General features: G+C 28.1%; 1 protein-coding gene across 1 annotated transcript in view; it reads left to right on the top strand.

Annotated features, from left to right (window-relative positions):
* The first annotated feature begins 4879 nt into the window (after positions 1-4879).
* LOC142333671 (P protein-like) overlaps positions 4880-17134 on the top strand; it is a 52470-nt gene continuing 40215 nt past the window's right edge. Inside the window, exons 1-5 of the mRNA XM_075381083.1 lie at positions 4880-5063; positions 7998-8104; positions 9554-9713; positions 12888-12959; positions 16877-17008. Of these exons, the coding sequence (XP_075237198.1) occupies positions 4887-5063; positions 7998-8104; positions 9554-9713; positions 12888-12959; positions 16877-17008 (648 nt within the window). The 5' untranslated portion in view covers positions 4880-4886. The remainder of the gene's footprint in view (positions 5064-7997; positions 8105-9553; positions 9714-12887; positions 12960-16876; positions 17009-17134) is intronic.

The following is a 17134-nucleotide window of genomic DNA, read 5'->3' as shown; positions in this document are numbered from 1 at the left end:
AAAATAAATAAAAATTGAGAAGGAAAAAATGAAAATTGTTAAGTATATATTTATAAGTTTGAGGAGGATAAAGGTAAAATAACTGGTTATTTTACTTATATAAGAAATTGAATCCATGATAATGTCTTGATGTTACCCAAGTGGATATTGTAACGTATAATATGTTTTATAAGGGTCATCATTATTTTTTTTTTTTGCCTGGCAGCAGGTCCCTTTTACCACTGCTCTCTCCATCCAACCCTTCTTTTTTATCTGCTTGTAGTTTCCAATTGTCACCTTATCTATTAACTTCATCCTTCTTCTTCCTTACTTTCTTTCTCTTTACAATGCAATTGTCAAGATTCCAATCTAACTGCATGTCCTTACCAGTTTCCGCTTTTTTTGTGTACTTCCCGCATAAATGTTATTTTTTTTATTTTGTTCATTATTTCCTCGTTCCTCACTTTACTGTATATCTTTCTTTTCTTTATTTTTTTCCTGTTTAGCCTCTGGTAACTACCATTTAGATAATACTTCAGAGGATGAATGAGGATGATATGTATGAGTGTGAATGAAGTGTAGTCTTGTACATTCTCAGTTTGACCATACCTGAGATGTGTGGTTAATTGAAACCCAATCACCAAAGAACACCGGTATCCACGATCTAGTATTCAAGTCCGTGTAAAAATAGCTGGCTTTACTAGGACTTAACGCTGGAACTCTCGACTTCCAAATCAGCTGTCAATCAGTCTTCCCAAACGCGACCAACCCGGTGGGTTACTTTACTGTATATCTAACTTTCGTTACATTCACATTTCAAAAGTCTCAATTTAGTCCTTCTTCCACATCATCCATGCTTCAATTTTGTACAACAAGAAACTCCATACTTCATAGAATTTGGTTAACCTTCTTCTTAACCGTGACTCACCTTTTACAACATAGTAATTTCCTTTTCTTACTAAAGATTTCCCTAGGTATTGCTTTTTTAATTTTATTTCCTTTACATTCTTTCAGTCTTCTATCACCGTAGTCCTCAAATATCTATAATTTTCTACTTTTTTTAATTTCTCCTTCATTTGACCTAACCACTAAATCCTCCTTTTATATATTTCCATTAGTTTAGTTTGCTTATGTTTACTTTAATTTCATACTCTTTTATTCATTCCTCCATGCATGTTAAAAATCTTTGAAGCAGGTGTGTGCTATTAGCTCAAATTACCATATTATGTTCATGTGAAGGTATAATACGCATCTATAAGAGAATAAATAAAGCAAAACATTATTAGCAAGTTGTAATATTTGTAATATTTAAGAATCTATTACTTAAAATTTTAGTAATTATGTTTACTGAAATTGGAAAAGCGCACTGTTATAACATATTTATTTTCATTACATTCAGCAGTTGATCCACAATTACTTACACTAACAATGTACAATAATGCGTATTTCTAGTTATACACAAATCAGAATATAACAATACCACAGTGTTGCTTTATATGAAATGTTTTAATCAATCATAAATATTATTGCACTCAACAGGACTGTGATACGAGTATGGGGAATTGGAGTTCAATTTCTCTTTCACCCTTAACCACAAAAGTGGTATAATTTTAATAGGATAACTATTTCTAAATTTATCTCTGCTTATCTGGTAAATTTAGACGATTTTCATTAAAATTAAGTACAATATTTTAATTTCTATAAAGTTTATATAACGTTGTTTATATAAAGTTCTGTAACTAAAACATGAATTTTGACTAGTAAATACTCATCAACAGTAGATGTAATGAAACTAATGAAAAATTATAACATTAATAAAAAAAAGCAAAAACAAAATTTATGAATCAATAAAAAAAAATTTTTTTATAACATGCTTTTAGACAAATAAAAAAATGAATGTTAAAAAATCTAAAAAACCCAGTAAAAGCATAAACAGAAGATAATTTTGTTTTCAATAAAATAAAATGTATAAAGTTGTCTATTTTCACCAGACCACAATGAAAAGCATGGGGCGCGACCTCAGTTCTATTTTGTACCTTAACTTTAGTTCATCCAAAGAGACTTATTAGATATTGTATACTGAAGCTATCATTTTCATTTTATATCAAAACGTTTGTCATATTTAAAGAATTAATTCAGATATTATATATGAAAGCGTGCCCCATATTTTTCATTGTGGTCTTGTGAAAATAGACAACTTTATACATATTATTTTATTGAAAACAAAATTATCTTCTATTTATGTTTACTGGGTAATCCACTTTTTTAGATTTGTTTGAAAGCATGTTTTAAAGATTTTTTTATTTATACTTTTTATTAGTATGATGTTTATTATTTATAGGAGTAAATGTAATACCAGAGTTTTCGATATCTCGTACAAGGGTGTTCGAAGCATTATGTTGGTTAATCAACTACATTAATGTTCATCCCAAAAACCTGCTGTGCCTGTGTACTACTACTCTCCATCTTCTGTGCATGTGTACTATCCGTTAACCGTTAACCTGGAATGAAACTGAGCTAAAGAAAAGCATGTAAAACGATACTCGATATTAATAAAATGAAACAAAAAAAGTCAAATAAGATAAAAATACAATTTTAATAATAAATAATCTCAGTAGAAAGAAAAAAAATTAGTTTGCAGTAAGTCTATATGACCTAAACTTGCTATGGATTTATAAAATTGACATTTTTGTTACAAATAACAGCAAAACGTTTCAAATTATAACAGAAATATATTTTATATTAACAAAACTTAAATGATATAAATGTTTAACAAACACATGCTCGTATATTCTCAAACAATAAACAAGTTCTTAAAATATTATGCTGATAAATAATATACAAATATATTGCAGTCAACTTATACTAAGGCAGAATAAGAAAATATAACAAACATAAATTAAACTAAAGAGATTCAATTCAGCTCTTTTTCTGAAAGTAATGATGTTCAATTTATACCCAGTCGTATCAACGAACAGAATGAAAGTGTTTCTAACAGGGTTGAATATCACTTATATTTCAGTAGGGGCTTAGAATCTTGTTATGAAACGATATATTTGGATCAGTGAAAAGTATATAATGAAACCACTTTACTCCTAATTTTCTCCAATAATCATGGCAAATTACAAACTTTTGAGAATAACCCTCAACTCTGGGGATGATGATCCTCAGATTATTTAATCCAGAATGTTGAAATTAACCAGAAAATTACAAAAAAAAGTCAATACTAAAAAGTATCTAGCATAACAAATGGATAATCAAATTCACTTATAAACAAAATAAAGAAGTTATCACAAACAAAAAGTTTGATTAAACAATTTAAAAATTTAAAATTCATAAAAAAAGCTGGATAGAATTTAGCTTTCACAACACAAAAAAAAAATTGTTTCACTTACATAGTTCTGTGTAGGACAAACACGATGTTGTTTTAAATAACGGTACAATAATCATATAAAGGTTGTTTATAACAATACGCGAGTCAACATTTACCAATTGCCATGTATAAAAAAAGATTACAAATACGAGTTTGTGTTGAATTTAAACAAGAAGAAAACAAAAGTAATGAAATGTAGTAGAAATAACAAAGATGGACCACTGAATGTGAAAACAGGAGGAGAAAAGATTATGGAGGTAGAAGAATTTTGTTATTTGGGAAGTAGAATTACTAAAGATGGACGAAGCAGGAGCGATATAAAATGCCGAATAGCACAAGTGAAACGAGCCTTCAGTAAGAAATATAATTTTTTTACATCAAAAATTAATTTAAATGTCAGGAAAAGATTTTTGAAAATATATGTTTGGAGTGTCGCTTTATATGGAAGTGAAACTTGGACAATCGGAGTATCTGAGAAGAAAAGATTAGAAGCTTTTGAAATGTGGTGCTATAGGAGAATGTTAAAAATCAGATGGGTGGATAAAGTGACAAATGAAGAGGTATTGCGACAAATAGATGAAGGAAGAAGCATTTGGAAAAATATAGTTAAAAGAAGAGACAGACTTATAGGCCACATACTAAGGCATCCTGGAATAGTCGCTTTAATATTGGAAGGACAGGTAGAAGGAAAAAATTGTGTAGGCAGGCCACGTTTGGAATATGTAAAACAAATTGTTAGGGATGTAGGATGTAGAGGGTATACAACGACTAGCACTAGATAGGGAATCTTGAAGAGCTGCATCAAACCAGTCAAATGACTGAAGACAAAAAAAAGTTGAATTTAATGGTATATATTTAAAAAATGGAAGGTTAGATTGTATTAAAGTATATATAAAACTTTAGCATGTTAAATCTTGTTTGTGTTGATTGCTTTTGTAATACTTCTGGTTTGAACACTGTGGTATAGTGTTTCATCTCATGTTTATCAAAATGGATTTTTTGCTGTTATTTCATAAGACAGTTAACATGTTAATTCCATCTTTATTGCCTTTTTTTCAGTGATTCTTTTTTTTTGGCATACCTATTGGTGTTATTATTTCATCTAGATAACAAAATTTTTTGACTGTACTGATCTCTCTGTATGTTATATTTGGCATCTATGTCGAAGTCTTTCTTGTTTTGAATCATATTTCTGTATTCTCATAAGAGATCAGTAGTTCATTTTTTTCTGCTATTACATGTAATGTTTCTATTTATTTCTTTTTCTACCCCTCTGCTTTCTGCCAGGTTCGCCACATCAATTTTCCTTGACTTTTCCAGGCAAATTCAGGGAATTTCCTACTTATATCCATATAGTATTATAACTACTCATTCAAATATGGCTTATGTAATATAATTTATTAAGTAATGGTGTGAATAAAATATTTATTTATTGATAAGTAATGTCGAATGTATACATAATATTTTTGTAAATGATTGTGATAAATGTATTTTATTATATAATCCTTGATTAAATATTTTAAGTTATTGGGTAATGCAACATCCTATTAAGCATCAAATAACTTTAGAATTGGAAGGTGCAATTTTACCACTTTATTATGGTAACTTATCACAAAGATGTTTAACTGTATGGGCTGAGTTTGTACAAACAAAGCAAACAACCCAATTGAACAGTACGATGGTCAATAATAAAAATGTAATCTATTCTGAGGTAATGTCAGAAACAAATAATGTAAGTATAAAATTAATATATGCGTGCGTGTGTGTGTATGTGTGCATGTGTGTATAGTGACACAACTTGGGTAATGTAGTTAATAAATTATACCTATTTACAACCAACAGCTGTAATAAATCTAAACAAGTTCTCCTGCATATTTTTTAAATTTATTAGTGATAAAAGCTAATGATAATTAAATTTAAAAAAAGTTTTACAGAAAAAGTTAATATTAAGTAATAAGTATAAGAGATATAACAAATAACTCACCTGTTATTTCAGTCACTTGTATCACCACTTATTAGCTGATCAGTTGTATTGAATTCCTTTAAGATCCTACTTAAAGGATGTATTTAACCAACCTTTATGGAGTCGGCAATCGATTCCAGATTATTTTTTCTTTTTTAGTAAAGCTGTTCTAAGACAAGAATTAATTGGATGGCTCTTCATCTATCTCTATCTTGTGTTCCTTCTTTATTTAAACATAACTTCTTCCTCTCATTACATCTGAAACATAATAATCCTTTTTCTTCCTTTTCTTTTTTTTTTGTATTTAATAATTCTTTGAAAACATTCCCTTTTCAAAGTATGTTCAATCCATAATATTCCCTTTTTATAATATCTTTCAACAGACATCTTTCTTCATACATTCTCCTTTGCATTTCTTCATTTCTTATTATGGTACTCTATTTTATTTTCTAAATAACAATATTTCAAAACTTTCAACATCTTCCTTCTTCTTGATTATATATGTTTCCTTTCCATACATCAGCACACTCAAAAAATAAAATAAAAATTCTGAACCCTTATCTTAATTTCAATTGTATTTTTATTATTATTATTAATCCTTAAACTTTTCTAAATGTTCTTTATCTACTGTAAATTCTGTTTCTTATCTTAATACAATTCCATTCAAAGTAATTGTGATTCCTAAATACTTAAACGTTCTCACCAATCAAATAATAATTTCTTTCTCTTCAATCAATTATTCAAATTTATATCTTCTTTAATCAAGATCATAACTTTTGTTTCACCAGAATTAATTTTCATTAAAAATTTGTATCTTGTTAAAACATTTCTTTCCATAATTAAAAAATAAAAATTCTTCATGTGTCTGCAATTACTCCCTGATCATCTGCATATTTAACTGTTTATACTTTTTTCTTCCATCTTTTACACCCTTTGTCCTTTCCAAAGCTATTCTATCAGCTTTTCTGCATATATATATATAGAAGAAGGTAAGGAAACAGAAGAGGTGATTTTTGGTAGAGGAGAACCTCAAGGTACTTTCCTTGAGGTACTGTTTCCTTACCTTGACTCTTCACTACTACCTTAAGATCTCTATATAACTTCCTCATTAAATCTTATATCTTTGCAATCAATCTCATCTTTTAACACCTTCAGCCCCTGTTCACTCTAGTTAAAAAAAGTTTCCCAATTTTGATAAAATATACATATATCTGCTTATGCAGGCTAACTTCTAGCATTATTTCCTGAATCAACCTTAAACATCCAATGTATAACTCTGATTATACATGCTCTAAAAGTGATTAGTTGAAAGCAATGTAAGGAAAAGTGAGTGTTTGGCTGTTGTCAAAAACAAGATTTGTTAGATAAAAAATTGTTTACTTCTATGGAAATTATCAGTATAAGACAGTTATATAAAGATATCATCCTAGTAATCTACAATTGAGGCAAACTGAATTTATAATCATGCATAACTCATGATTTTTGGTGATGATCCAACATTCTCCTTCAGATAACTGGCACATAACAGTTCATTGTATTCTCCTTGATTGTATCCATTACACAGCATTACAGCAGAGATTTAATAGCATAATTCTCTGCTGTAATGCTCACTATTAATGATGTGCCGTACTGTGTATGCACTGTATATTGAATGATAGTGTAGATAGAATTCTAACAAGAAATTTGTTAGGTTCTTGTTTAAATTTCATTAAGGATTTTTCATCATATATTACTTATGCAGTAATAAAACATTTTTTTAGTCATATATGTTTTGAAGGAATTTGAGGCCGCTTTCATCTTAGACAACCATCTGGTTGGCCTAATTAGGGAAAGTAACTTACCACAATACTATAACTTTTTAACGAACAGCAAATCATTTTACTGGTATTTCAGCTTTATATAACAGTTTTTATTTTATACATGTATAACCATAATGGTGCCTTTGAATTTCCAAGGCACTCTGGTATGAGGATACACAACAAAATATTTGACAGTGATAAGTTATAATTAATGACATTACTTTAATGTCTTTTTATTATTTTATAAATTTCATTCTGTCGTCCATCATCTAGAAAGTACAGCATACATACAGTAATCTAAAGAATTACATAAATTACAAGGATGTTTATTCTTTAATAAACATTAATTCTTTAATTTCTTAATGTAAATTAATATAAATTGTAAGTTTATTATTACCTAAATTAAGTAATAAGATATTTATTTGAATTACTATATACATTATTGCATTATATGGATAAAATTCTTAATTTTAAGCATGTTGCTCAAACAAATTCACCTTATGTGTAGGAGATTGGAGAAGATAGAAGAGAAAGTACATTTTTATAGGTATTTTTCATGTCTTCGCCTTGATATCACACATTAAAAACCATTTTCTAATTTAAAAATTTTAAAGGTATAAATGGTGGTCATTTAAAAAAAAACCAACAGCAAGCAAAGAAAATATCATGCTTTATGTTGTTAACTTGTTATTTATGTGGAAAGTGCAATTTAAATGTGAGTTCTGATATTGGTATTTAACCTTTAACTTATACATTTCAATTTTCAGGAAAAGATTTTCCTCAAAAACTTTTAAGTTGAAAGGAAACATTTTAAGTAAAAATTATTATTATTATTATTTTTAATATTTCAATGTATGATTTATATACACATCTTTTTTTATAGAAAATTACTAAAGAATGGATTGTACCTTTGGTATCAGAAGAAATAATTGATATTGTACCAGCAGTTAGACGTCGTCATCTATTTGATGTTTATAATTATAATTTTTCGTAAGTAAATTAAATTAAAATGATAAATAAAAAAAAGAAGTAATTTATATTCAACAATATTTTATCCTTAACTCAACTTATGTTTTCCTGCTTTGTTGTTTCCTCAACTGGCATCATCTGATTTATTGTTGTTTTTTTTCTCCTTTTTTGAATTAAAAGAATCTCATTTAAAAATATGTTGGGTTTTAATTGCCCCAGTTTAATTAGCATAACATTTTGAAATTTTATAAGTTTATATGATTCATACAACACAATGATGAGTGTGAGAATTAGAATGTAATTTTAATTTTAATGAGAATATAAAGATCCAACAGGCTTTTGTTAATATTGGTGATTTGATTTGTATTGATGAGCTGGATGGGCAAATGATTGACTCTATATTGCTAAGGATGGCTTTTATAAATAATTGTCATTGTGTTTGACCAACGCAGAACATGGGTTTTAATTTTTAATTTTGTTTTTGAAGATGTGCCCTGTTTGACCAATGTAGAAAACTGTAGAGTTAAAGCTGTACACAGTACATTTTATTTATCCCAAGAATGTTCTGATTATTAAATAATTGTTTGCTTGAATAACAGTTTTCTTTAAACAATACAACCTTGAAGAAGCCTTTGGGGGTATTTTAACGATGAAGTAATGAATGAAAAATTCCAGATCCTTGCTGGGAAATGAACTTAAGACCAAATGATTTAGAAGGTAGCATTCTAACCACTACAACATTTGGCCAATTGTTCGTATTTTTGTCCTAATGACCTTACTTAAATCAGATTTTTCTAATTACTTGAACTATTTCTTCTGAATCTTTATACACTTACGAATGTTAGTGTTGGTTTATTTTAATTTATTTTATCTACATCAGTGACTGAACAGTTATTTCCATTTATATGTGCTTGGTATTTTATATTCTTAAGTCCTTCTATGCGGTCTTCAGGTAATATGGGTTTCCTTAGCGTCTTAATTTAATATTATTTAAAAAAAATGTTTTTGTTATATGAACTACTTTCATTATAACTTTTTAATTTTTCTGCTCATATTTCAACTACTTCTTTTCCACTTATAAGATGAATGTTTCTCCAAGATATTTAAAGTAATCAGTTTTTTTCAAATGAAGTTTGTTTTACTTTATCTGCTGTTTCCTTCAGAAGTTCTAATCTCATTTTAGAAATTTCTAAGTCTAGATCAATTATACCTAAATAATCTGCAAAAGCTATAAGCCTATAGATTCTTTAGTTCTTCTTAGTTTTATATATTTATTGAAGCTATGTTTTTCTTCAAGTTATTTCCATTCTTTAAAGAACAGTTAAAGAAAAAATGGAAATAGTTCATCTTCTTATCTAACTAGTTACAATTTTGAAAAGTTTCCCATAAATTTAACTTCAAAGATCATATATTTTAATGTTTATCTGGTTATTTCCATTGTTTATTGATTAAATTTTTGTTTACTTCTAGATCAATACCGCAAGGAATAATACGTTTCCAATTCAAAACCAATCTTGCTGCAAGTTTTCCAATATCATTTAGTCTTAACTTTTCACCTATAGATCCATCAGATGGTGTAATATATGCATTGTTAGTTCTTCTTGGACTATATGTACTTATTATATTTGAGGTAAGTTTAATTTTAATAATATAAAAAAGGATACTGCTTAAATTAAATGCTTAAATACCAGTAAACAGTCATTCATATAAAAATCATTTTAAAATTTCTATAATTTTTAAACAAATAAAGATAAATATGCAATTTGTATGTATAAAATTTAAATAAGTAAACATTTGGTATTAATGTAGTAGGTAATTTACTGTTGTAGTTAGTTCTTAGATGCCACCACTGAAACGCTATATTGAAATAAGAAAATAAATAAATAAAATTATAAATATAACCTTTCTTTACTGTTCTTTCTTTACTGTTTAACCTCCGGTAACTACCGTTTAGATAATTCTTCAGAGGATGATATGTATGAGTGTAAATGAAGTGTAGTCTTGTAGTCTTGTACATTCTCAGTTCGACCATTTCCGAGATGTGTGGTTAATTGAAACCCAACCAACAAAGAACACCGGTATACACGATCTAGTATTCAAATCCGTGTAAAAATAGCTGGCTTTACTAGGACTTGAATGCTGGAACTCTCGACTTCCAAATCAGCTGATTTGGGAAGACGCGTTCACCATTAGACCAACCCGGTGGCCCTAACCAAGCTTAACCTACACTCACTTTACTTGCTAACCTTTGACTAGTGAGCCAAGGTTAGTGAGCGAACCTAGCGTAGGTTAAGTTTGGTTAGATTATAATTGTAATTTTATTTATTTATTTCAATATAGTGTTTCAGTGGTGCCAACTTAAAAACTAACTAACTACAGCAATATATCGCCTACTACATTAATACCAAACAGTTTAATCAAATATTTATATAGATCATATTAGGAATGGATAGACATGCTACTCTAAAGATAAAAAACAGGAACTACCCCAGTATTTGCCTGGAAAACCGCAGTAAAATCTTCAATTTTTTAAAATTTTATTTGTTTTGAGAAGCATCACAGAATACATAATTATGATTTAATAAAGATATATGTGATTATAGTCCGTATTCGTAATTGATCGCTGTGGTGAAGTGTAACAACTTGGCCTTTCATGGAGTCCTGGCTTCAAATCCCATTCATGTATAGGATTTTACATACACTAAAAAATTCCATTTCCATATTCCCATGTACAAACTTAAAAAGATTTTGTAGTGAATTAATGAATAAATTTATCAGTAAAAAAAAATCATTTTCAGCTAAATACAAGAAGAAACTAAATATAAAAAAATAACTACAAAATAATTAAGAATTCAGAAGCCATTATTGAATATCTTTGAGTGCACACATTGAACAGTTAGGTGAAAAATTCCAGGTATTTAGAAATTCATCGGCAGAGTAATACTGTTTCTATAAAAGAAAATTTTTTAATTGTATTTTAAATAAATTAGTAGGAAAATTTTTTTTAATGATTTGGTATATTATTAATGCATTATAAGATCCTTCCTTGTTAGTCAAAATGTTGTGTTGAGATATATAAAAATAATTTTTTTGTCCGATTTGTAAAGTTTTTTAGCAAACTTTACATTTTCATGCATATAAACAAAAGAATAAGTGAATGTTTTCAATTTTCTGAATAACAGTTTATATGATGCATAATTATGAAGGGTGCCAAACACTGATCTGACAGAAAATGTTTGTATTTTAAAAGCTCAATCTGAATTTTAGTAGGAGAATTTTTTGTCCAAGAGATGAATAAAATTTTAAATAAATTTTCATTAATTTTAATATTGTCTAATCATTTTCCTGTATCAAACTGTGCCCAACAGAACGTTTTAATTTGACTTAAAAAAAAAATTATTAAAAATGTTTTATTTTTCTACAGAAACTTCCTCAATAAAGTAAACAGGAAAAAAAAACAAATGTTTACTTTACACTTAATGCTTTTTCTTCTTTACTGCTTCTGTTTAAAAAAAAAAAATGTTAAAAAAGCAAATCATTATCACTCAATGTGTACAAGTATGTATTTATTATTACTTTTGTATTTTCAAACCTTAATGTTCAAAAAAGATTTATTAAAATTGATGAATTTCAAAAATTATTTATTTTTATTTTGTAGAGCAGAATTCTTTTAGTAATGTATGTTTTTGTCAGTTATCAAAACTTTTGAAGATTTTGAAAAAAAAAACACATTTACAAATGTTTTACATTTAAAAAAAAAAATAAACAGATTACTTTTTAAAATGGGTTCTACAGCATAATGATATATAGCCTGACGTTAAGAAAGTCCTCAAACAGTTATACAATATTTTTTATTTATGTATATGCTTTATTCAATGAAATACGGACCGATTTCAATTATTCATTTTTTATTTTGTTCTGAAAGTTCCTCTGCAAATTGCTTCCCTTATAATTTAAATGCAAAATTTTTTTGTCTAAATTTTTTCTGAAAATAATTTTCGCTGAAAACTTATAAAACTTAGAGTAATCAATTATATATATTCACACACACACACACACACACACACACACACACACACACACACACACACACACACACACACACACACACACACACACACACACACACACACACACACACACACACACACATACACACACACACACACACACACACACACACACACACACACACACACACACACACACATATATATATATATATATATATATATATATATATATATATATACACACACACACACACATACAAACACCTTGCATTCAAGAGAACCTTAACTCACACTCAGTAGTAGTTTCTTTACTTCATTTTTGATATTTTTTCCAAACAACTTTTCTTTAATACAAACAATGTTTTTTTCTAGGCTAATCCATATTTTAAATAAAAATGAAACAAATTAAAAATAATAATCAATTCCAAATAAATGACATTTTAATTTTTCTATAGTTTACCAAATTAAGATTTTAGTAAGCTGATGGTGTTAATAATTTGACAACTTCGAAAAGTTAAACAAAAAACTACCTTTTATGATTATGACTTTTTGGTAACCTCTTTTTATAATTGTGAAATATGATGATTTGATATGTTAAAATGTCAAGCGTAACCAGGATTTAAACCAAGAACTTATTGAATGAAAGTTGAGATACTACTTACTAAACCGTTGTAGCAAACTACTTTACTGTACCTTACTGATACTAATATTCTAAGAACAATTTCAGACAATAATTTTTAAACTCAAAAAATCTATGTATAAATAAAATTAATATTATTCATTTTTTCCAGATTGTACATAGAACAATTGCCGCCATTTCTGCTGCAATTATTTCAATAGCGATACTAGCAGCATTAGATGAGGTAAATAGATAAAATAAATTTTTTAAATATCATTTTTAAGTAATAAAAATTATCTTTCCTTAGATATTAACAGAGAAGGACAAGGGAAAATGAGAAGTGGAAATTTGGAAGGAAAGAAAATAATATATGCTTTGAATAAGCAGATATGAAAGAAGATGGACAGAAAAAAAATTGGACCAAGTGACAAAAATGAAATTTTATTAGACGTGTTTTGAGAGGTACAGGTACAACAGATCTTGAAAAAAACAGTTGAAGAGTACAAGAGAAAATAAAGAAGGAAAAATAAGCAAATAGACAAAGTCAAGAATGAAGAGTAAGTATAATAACAAAGAGAAGGATGGGACATGAACGAAACGAAATACAAGGATAACAAGAGACATTTATCCACCTACTTATCACAGAACCTGGACAACAGTAATATTGCTGTTGAGTTTTTTTTTGTTATTGGGTGGGTATTTTGCTTAGTGTTGGTTATATATTAGTTTTATTTATGGATGGAATTGTGGATTGCATCCTGATCCTAACAAATGAAATTGAAAATTGTTACTTGGGCTGACATTGGGAGACTAGTTATATATTTGCATATTTCTCCATCAAGATTCCTCTCCATTCCTTCAACAGATGTCCTGTTGCTACTATTGCCTTTTGGTCTAGTAGGAATGCACCTGATGGAAATCTAGTTGGAAGATGCAATGCACTCCCTTTGCTGGAGGGAGTTATATATGCTAACCATGGGTCTAAATTATAAGGTAGAGGAAAGAAGGATGGTAAGTGAATTAAAGTTTTGCAGGGAGGCAATAGTGATGTAAGGAATCTGCTCATCAGAAGAATAGCTTATATGATTGCTTTAGTCGTCGTACGTGATATGGCTGGTTTTTTATTACAGTAAAGATTAAAAACTGGACAGCAAAGTTGCACAACCTTTAAGAATGATAAAAAGTTATACTGATGATACTTGACTATTTGCAGGGAATTCAATTCAGCAATTTTTTTGATGATTAAGTCACCATACAAGCTCAAAGCTTTTGTTCAAAAATATGAAATGGAAATTTTTTAGTGTATGAAAAATAACATGCGTGATCAGGATTTGAACCCAGGGCCTTCGGGGTTCAGGGCTGAGACGCTACCGCTACACCATAAATATCGGCAAAATTTACCTCAAATATTACAATTATTATAGAAATGCAAGACCTCGATGTATGAACTAATAAAGGTTGTGTGCCTAAGCAATGTAGTAGGGCAATTTATGCAGTTTAGGTATAAGAAAAATGAATACAACAGTATTTAAAATGTGTTAGTTTCAGCTTAAAATAAAAATTAATCCTGATATATTAAAAAAACCCAACTTTTATTATAATAACAATGAAGGTATCTTGTAAACTTATTCCATTACACTAATTATTAACAACAAAAATTGTTGTTTTTTAATTTTATGAATGAAAAAAAATAGCATCAACAGCAAAATAGCATATTCTAAATAACCACCCAATAAATCAAAAGCAGATAAACATAACTACAGTAAACCATTAGTAAAGCCATTTTATATATTATTTTATTTTGATTTGAAATTAAACAATTGTATATATACCTTTGAAAGTAAGTTTACACTGAATGAAAAAAACTGTGGGAAGTTAGAACTCCCATTGTAACCTCAAACTCAAAAGAAAGAAATTTATTGATGATCCTAAAAATGTAATATTAGGACCATCAATAAATCTCTTTCCACCAAGAGGAATCATCCATCGCTAAGATCTTCATCAAAAGTTAAAATAATTAATGATTTACTTTTTTAATTTTATTCAAATTTATTTATTAAAACTGTAAAACAAAAGAAAAAGAAAATTAAAATCAGTATGCTTGGTCCACCCACCGGGTTGGTCTAGTGGTGAACGCGTCTTCCCAGATCAGCTGATTTGGAAGTCGAGAATTCCAGCGTTCAAATCCTAGTAAAGCCAGTTATTTTTACACGGATTTGAATACTAGATCGTGGATACCGGTGCTCTTTGGTGGTTGGGTTTCAATTAACCACACATCTCAGCAATGGTCGAACTGAGAATGTACAAGACTACACTTCAATTACACTCATACATATCATCTTCATTCATCCTCTGAAGTATTATCTAAACGGTAGTTACCGGAGGCTAAACAGGAAAAAAAAGAAAGAAGTATACTTGGTCCAATATATATTCTGTGAGCACATTATAACATTTAACAAATTTTAAGAAAAACTGTTTAACAAAAGGGTTTAAATCTTTCATTATTTCTCAAATATGCAAAACATATGCACAAAAAAGTAATCCGTTAAAATGCATCATTCTTGTTTTGTAAATATACAACAATAGATTAAAAAAAAATTGTTATTAATGACCTTGACATATTTATTAAATTAATTACAGCAGGATTGTTGATCTGATTATCAAAAGATTTATAAATTATCATCAAGGAGAAAACTTTCCATTTTATCAGCAAAAAAGTGATGAAGAATATATTCCTTAAGCGCTCAACTGAATAGTCCAAAGGGCATATAATACAACATTTTTTAAAGTACAGACACCTAAAAATTTACTTTGAATAATCTCAATTTTATAAATATACTTCTGTTGATAAGGATTTATACAATTGCCCTGTACATTACAGCACTCCTGAATACTGAACTACTTACTATAATGCCAGTAATGAGAGAATGTTTATATATTTCTTATTAAAAAAAAGATTTCTATTGGCCTTAGCTGTTACTAGATACATATGTTTGGTATGCAGACAATGATCGAGCAATACTCCAAGACCTTTTACTTATAAAAATATTTCAAGTTGTTTATTGTATATGTTATCGTTTAAGAGTAAACTAATAATACTTTATATTTACTTATACTTAATTGTAACTTATTTTAAACTTCAAGCTGTTAGATTAATTACATTAATTTAAAGCCTCGTAATAATTACCTTGTCTACAAATATTCATGTCATCAACAAGCAATAAACATTTAAATTTATTGAAAGACAAAGATAAATCATTAATAAATATCAGAAAAAGTAGAGGGCCCAAGATGCTGCTCTGTGGAATTCATGAGTTTCTAATTAATGATCTAGATACTTCATTTTTTAAGGAGACATACAAGGTGTCCCTTCAAATAACTTTCAAAGAAGGTTAACAGGTTATCTTATAACCCAACAGATTGTAAATTTTTTAGTAGGGCATTATTATCCATTTTGGCAAATACCTTTTTAAAAAATCAAGAAAAATAGAATTTTATGAAAGTTATCCAATTCATGGGACAAATCTGGAGTTAAAAGTTGAAATTCATCACAATGGAACAACTGGACGTTAATTCATGTTGAAAAGTGATAGTAACAAGGCACATATACATTATATGAAGATGTAATCGTTAAACTACTTTTCAGTAATTTTAAGATTCATTTTTAGGATATTTTTTACAACCAAGCTTGAAAGATCAGTATATACAATTGTTATTTCATATGTGTATATAATATTTATTACTTGGTACATTGCTAAGCAAATTGATATATGCAAGAAATAAAAGAGGACCTAAAATATAACGCTTTGGTATGCCATTATGTATTAATTTAAGAATTATTATACATGCTTTATTTTTAATATTCTAATATAAAAATAAGATTTTGTTTTGGATGCCATACAATTCTGATAGTTTATCTTACTGATAAATTTTCTATAAATGTAATTTAAAGATCATAAAAATTTGCAAATTTTTTGATTTTGTAAGATGACATAAAGATTTTTTTATAAGGAATTGCACAACTTTCAGAATGAAGGCAAATTGAGCAATCTTTTTTTGATTAGGCTTGCATATATTTATTAAAGAATGTTTTTTTATGTGTTTTTATATGAAAAAGGTGTGTTGAGATATTAAATAATTTGTTTAAACATTTTTTTTTAGAGACCAACAAAAATGGAACTGGTAACATGGATAGATGTAGAAACATTACTTTTGTTATCATCAATGATGGTACTTGTGGCAATACTTTCAAAGAGTGGTGTATTTGATTATCTAGCTGTGCTTGTATATAAGGTATTTCTTTACTAAAAAGAATGGTCACTTATTCTTAAAAAATAACAATATCCACCTTTACCAAACCACCTAAAGAATTATTTTCTGTATAACTCAGAACAATACTTTGGTTTACCAGAGAGGGAT

Source organism: Lycorma delicatula, chromosome 13 (assembly GCF_047948215.1).
Source record: "Lycorma delicatula isolate Av1 chromosome 13, ASM4794821v1, whole genome shotgun sequence".
Taxonomy (NCBI): Eukaryota; Metazoa; Arthropoda; class Insecta; order Hemiptera; family Fulgoridae; genus Lycorma; species Lycorma delicatula.
This window is presented reverse-complemented; position numbering and strand designations above follow the sequence as displayed.